The 5,441-nt window shown below is 64.7% G+C and overlaps 1 protein-coding gene across 1 annotated transcript in view; it reads left to right on the top strand.

Moving 5' to 3' along the window:
• The first annotated feature begins 1,120 nt into the window (after positions 1-1,120).
• Positions 1,121-5,441, top strand: part of LOC112118823 (tetratricopeptide repeat protein 39A-like) — a 5,006-nt gene continuing 685 nt past the window's right edge. Inside the window, exons 1-10 of the mRNA XM_026663439.1 lie at positions 1,121-1,194; positions 1,476-1,607; positions 2,191-2,261; positions 2,618-2,685; positions 3,016-3,080; positions 3,511-3,610; positions 3,891-3,956; positions 4,473-4,581; positions 4,755-4,822; positions 5,194-5,253. Coding sequence (XP_026519224.1) covers positions 1,130-1,194; positions 1,476-1,607; positions 2,191-2,261; positions 2,618-2,685; positions 3,016-3,080; positions 3,511-3,610; positions 3,891-3,956; positions 4,473-4,581; positions 4,755-4,822; positions 5,194-5,253 — 804 coding nt within the window. The 5' untranslated portion in view covers positions 1,121-1,129. The remainder of the gene's footprint in view (positions 1,195-1,475; positions 1,608-2,190; positions 2,262-2,617; positions 2,686-3,015; positions 3,081-3,510; positions 3,611-3,890; positions 3,957-4,472; positions 4,582-4,754; positions 4,823-5,193; positions 5,254-5,441) is intronic.

Genomic DNA, 5,441 nt, shown 5'->3' with positions numbered 1-5,441 from the left:
TTACCTTCTGTGTCTGGCCCTGGAGTCACAATGTCACTCTATAAAGCCACGGTACGGCCACACCCCGAACGCTGCCTGCAGTTCTGGTTGCCCCAGCCCAAAAGGGGTGTATTAGAATTGGAAAAGGTTCAGAAAAGGGCAACAAAAATGATTCGGGGTGTGGAACAGCTTCCGTACGAGGCAAGATTAATAAGGCTGGGACTGTTGAGCTTGGAAAAGAAACGTCTAAGGGGGGATATGATCGAGGTCTATAAAATCTTTACTGGTGTGGAGAAAGTGAATAAAGATGTGTTATTTACTCCTCCTAACGCAAGAACCAGGGGTCACCCAATGAAATTAACAGGCAGCAGGTTTAAAACAAATACAAAGAAGTATTTCTTCTCACAACGCACAGTCAACCTGTGGAACTCCTTGCCAGAGGATGTTGTGAAGGCCAAGACCATAACAGCGTTTAAAAAAGAACTAGATAAATTCATGGAGGACAGGTCCATCAATGGCTATTAGCCAGGCTGGGCAGGGATGGTGTCCCTAGCCTCTGTTGGCCAGAAGCTGGAATGGGCGACGGGATGGATCACTGAATGATTCCCTGCTCTGTTCACCTGGCACGGCCACTGTCAGAAGACAGGACGCTGGGCCGGATGGACCCTTGATCTGACCCGGTCTGGCCGTTCTTATGACCGCTGCTGGACTCGTGTCCACAGTTCAGGAAGGACGTTGGTAAATCGGAGTGGGGTCAGAGAGGAGCCACGCAGAGGATTAAAGGGTCGGAAAACCTGCCTTAGAGCCAAAGGGAAGGAGAAGGGGAGCCAGCATGTAACAGCCGGCTCTGGGGCGCAGGAGATGGAAGCTGAAGCTGGGCGGGAGCGAAGGCGCAGAGTTTAACCGGGAGGGCGATTAACCCCTGGACCCATCGCCCCAGGGCTGTGGTGGATTCGCCACCGCAGGGGATTTTCACCCCGGGATGGGAGGTTTTCCGAGATCGGTGCGACTTCCAGCCGGCCGTAACTCAGGGCAGGTCTCTGGTGGTCAGACTAGGGGGTCCCCCTGGTCCCTTCGGTGGGAATCTGACTCTCTAACCAGCCCCTCTTTGCTCCCCGCCCACAGCCTGGCGGCCGCCCTAGACGACTGCATGGAGGCCATGAACGCCTTCCTCTGCAACCAGTTCAGCGAGAGCCTGGAGAAGCTGCAGCCCAGGTGGGTGGAGGAGCTGCCCATGGTCCCTGGCCCCGATCCCTGGCCCCGATCCTCGGTGGGCCGAGGGCTCCCGGCATCTGCAGAGTGCATGTCAGGGGAGCTCGCCCTGGCCTGGGGGAGGGGGGGGGTCCTTCGATCCTCCCCACCCCCAATGCTGCATCCCAATGGGCATCAGGGGCCACGCCCCCCCCAACCCTGGGCATGGTGGGGCTCCTCGGGACGGGCGTGGCTGGCGGGCTGGGGGGGTCTCTCTCCTGTCACCTGCCCCCTGCTCCCGGCAGGACCAAGGAGAGCATGTACCACGCCCTGGTCTACGCCACCATCCTGGAGATGCAGGCCATGATGACCTTCGAGCATGAGGACATTGTGCAGGCCGGGCAGACCATGAAGGAGGCGCAGGAGATTTGCCAGAGGTGGGTGCGGGGGGCATGCGGGAGGTGGGGGTGGGGCAGCCAGGGAAGGGGGGATGGGGGATGGGACTCTGGCATCAGGGTGGGGGTAGCAGGGACTGGGGAAGGCCCGGTGAGGGGGGGGGAGCTGGGGCCCAGGAGCTGGTGAGCCGCACAGGGGCTGGCGGTCGGATGGGGAGTGACAGGACGTGGGCGGGAGTCTGGCCTGGCAATGGGACCCCCAGGCCGGGCCCCATGGAGGTCTCTGGGCGGGGGTGGGAGGGGAGGGGGCACCATTCTGCACCAGTCCCACTGCTGGGTGGAACAGACCCACCCGTCATGTGTCATAGCCCCGCTGCCCAGCACAGGGGGAGTTTCCCAGGGCTCGGGGGAGCCAGAGCCGAACCCCCTGGGGGAGCTGGGGCCTGGGAGGCCGTGGGGCGAAGATGGGGGAGCCCCTCCAGTTACAGCCTCCTCACTGCGGAAAATCCCCCCCCCCTTGGCGGTTACTGACCTTGTGGGTTGGGCGGGGCTGGGGCGGCCTGTAGGGGGAGAGGGGGGGGGGGGTGTAGCTGCCCCATCCCAGCCACCTTCCTCCCACCCCCAGGTTTCGGAGGAAATCCAGCGTGACTGGCTCCCTCTCCGGCCTGGTCAGCAAGGCGGATTCGTTCACCGAGGGTAAGAGACGCAGGGCATGGCCACAGGGCGACAGGGGTGGGGGGTGAGAGCAGCGGGCCGGGAGCCAGGACTCCTGGGTTCTACCCCTGGCTCTGGGGAGGGGAGTGGGGTCTAGTGGTTAGAGAAGGGGGCTGGGAGCCAGGACGCCTGGGTTCTATCCCCGGCTCTGGGGAGGGAGTGGTGTCTAGTGGTCAGAGCAGGGGGCCGGGAGCCAGGACTCCTGGGTTCTATCCCCAGTTGGGGGGTGGGGGGAGAGGTGGTTCAACTCCGGGGAGGGGGCTGCGGTGTTGCTGGAAGGGGGCGGGGCTTGGGGATGAGCAGGCCGCGCCCCCAGTCCCTGTCGCTCTCCCTCACAGTGGAGCTGCACGCCGAGGTCTGCTACGCGGAGTGTCTACTGCAGCGGGCGGCCCTGACCTTCCTGCAGGTACCGGATCCCCCTCCATGCGGTTGGCACGGGGCCAGGGGGCCAGGACTCCTGGGTTCCGAGCTAAATCCCAGGTGCTGCGGGGAGCGGGGTGGGGCTCAGCAGGGGGCGCTCTCCCCTCGCAGTCAGTGCTGGCCCCAGTGTGCCACTCGGGGGCGCTGCAGGTCACTCCCCAGGGCCCTTCCAAGGATTCGCCTTCGTATCCTGTCTCAGTGTTAGACAAAGTTGCTCTGTGGCTCCCCGCGCCCCACCCCAGAGGTGGCTGCATCTCAGCGCTGGGCGAGGGGCCCTTCCCTGGGGGTTTGTTCATTTCCCCCCTTCTCCCTGCAGGACGAGAACATGGTGAATTTCATCAAGGGGGGGATCAAGGTGCGGAGCAGCTACCTGATCTACAGGTGAGTGATGTCACCGTGGTGGTGCCGGGGGAGGGGGCCCCTGTTCAGGCTGCTGCCTCGGGGCCAGCTGGGGAGAGAGGGGGTCCCAGATGGGGCCCTCAGCCCCAGAAGGGCTTTTGTATTGTGAAGGTGGGAAATGTGATGGTTTTCCTGGGCACTCAATGTGGTGTACTGGTGAGAGCAGGGGGCTGGGAGCTAGGACTCCTGGGTTCTATCCCCAGCTTGGGGAGAGGAGTGGGGGCTAGTGGTTAGAGCAGGGGGTCTGGGAGCCAGGAATCCTGGATTCTATCCCCAGCTCAGGGAGAGGAGTGGGGGCTAGTGGTTAAAGCAGGGGGGCTGGGAGCCAGGACTCCTGGGTTCTGTCCCCGGCTCTGGGAGGGGAGTGGGGGCTAGTGGTTAGCACTCTCTGACTCTCCTGTTTCTTTTCCAGGGAACTGAGCAGTTTCATCCAGTCCAGTCACTGCACAGCAGGCGCTGCCCACGTACACTTAGAGGGAGGGGTGGCGCTGGGCATCGGCGCCTTTAATCTGGTGAGTTACTACTGAAGGGGGTGGGGAACGGGACACAGGGCCTTTCCCCTCTAGGGGGCGCTGGCTCTGCTCCGGCCCCAGGGCGGGGACTGGTTGATGGGAACGGGACACGGGGCCTTTCCCCTCTAGGAGGCGCCGGCTCCGATCTGCCCCGAGGGTGGGGGACTGGCTGACGGGAACAGGACACGGGGCCTTTCCCCTCGAGGGGGCGCCAGCTCCGCTCTGGCCCCAGGGCAGGGAATGGGACACGGGGCTTTTCATTCCTCTCTTCCCTCCCCAGACGCTCTCCCTCTTCCCTCCGCGGATCCTGAAGCTGCTGGAATTCGCTGGGTTTTCGGGGGACAAGGTAACCCCCTGCCTGGGGCTCCCGTCATCCCTTGCAGGGAGGGGCTGTCCCGCTCAGTCGGCAGGTCCCCACGATGGGGGTTCCCCTGGTCACTGCTGAGAAGGGGGGCTCTGTGGGGGTTCCTGCCAGGGGAGGGGGTCTGGGGGGCTAGCTGCGGTGTGTCTGGGGGGCAGGAATTGGGGTATGGGCCTTCCCTCCGTCCCCATCCCCATTGCAGCCAGAGCCCCACAGACTGAGGTTGTGCAGTGCCCCTCAGCCAGAGGGAGACGCTGAGCCCCACACCCCCAGCTCTCGGGGCTGTGTTGGGGGGGGCGGGCAGTGAGCATCTGCCCCTCCCCCCAGCTCTTGCTGGCCTGGTGGACTGCAGCTGCCCCCAGAGGGCGCCTCGCCCTGCCGTTGTGTGTGGCAGTGGCAGGCTGCGCCGCCCCAGAGGTGGCCGCATCAGGCGGCGCATTGGGACTCTGTAAGGGTGAGGGCCCCCAATGACCCCCCACTCTGCTGTGTCTCTCTGCCCAGGAGTACGGGCTGCAGCAGCTGCACGAGGGAGCGACCACCCTGAACCTGCGGGCCCTGCTCTGCACCATGCTGCTCCTCTGCTACTACACCTTCCTCACCTTCATCCTGGGTAGGCCTGCGGCCCGCCGGGGCGGGCGGGGGCGGGACTGGCTGGCTCGGGGGGGCAGGGGACGGGGCCTTTCCCCGCCAGGGGGCGCCAGCTCTGATCCGGCCCCCCGTTCCCATTCAGGGGGTCCCCGATCGCTCTTCGCCCCAGGCTCACCCCTCCTTGCACCCTCGCAGGGATCGGGGAGGACGATTTCACGGAAGCCGAGAGCTTGCTGAGACCCTACCTCCTTCGCTACCCCAAGGTACGGGGCCGGGCGGCGGGGCCCTTCCCCCTGCGGGGTGGGAGGGTCGGGGGAGGGGGTCTGTCCTCACTGGGGAGAATTGGGGCTGCCCCAGGTGCCCACGCTCTGGCCTCCTGACGGGTTTTGCTGCCCCGGCTAAAACTAGGGAGTGGAAAGAACTGGGCTTCCCCCACCCCAACCGGTGCCCCTCACTCCCGACTCGCAGCCCCCCATGTTGCGATTGCTGTATGGAGGCGTGTGGGACCCCCCCGATCACTGGGCTGAGACCCCCCCCAACTCACTTCCTGAGTGATCCCAGCATCCCCCACGCTTTGCCCCCTCCTCAGGGACCCTGCCCCCCACCCATCGGCTCCCTTCTCTCCCCTCTGCAGAGCGCCATCTTCCTCTTCTTCGCCGGCAGGATAGAGGAGATCAAAGGGAACATCAGCGAGGTAAGAGACCCCTCGCCTGGGGGACCCCCTCACAGAGCCAGGCTATGGGACAGGAGGTGTCCTGAGCCAGCCGGTCTCCTGCCCCGGGGCCGGATGGGAGCCGGAGCCCCCTAGAGGGGAAAGGCCCCATGTCCCATTTCCCACCCCCTGAGCCAGCCAGTCCCCCTACCCCGGGACCGAATCGGAGC

This window comes from Terrapene carolina, unplaced genomic scaffold (assembly GCF_002925995.2).
Source record: "Terrapene carolina triunguis isolate 2854851 unplaced genomic scaffold, T_m_triunguis-2.0 Scaffold33650, whole genome shotgun sequence".
NCBI classification, from domain to species: domain Eukaryota; kingdom Metazoa; phylum Chordata; order Testudines; family Emydidae; genus Terrapene; species Terrapene triunguis.
Note: the sequence above shows the minus strand (reverse complement) of the source record. Positions and strands in the feature narration are given on the sequence as shown.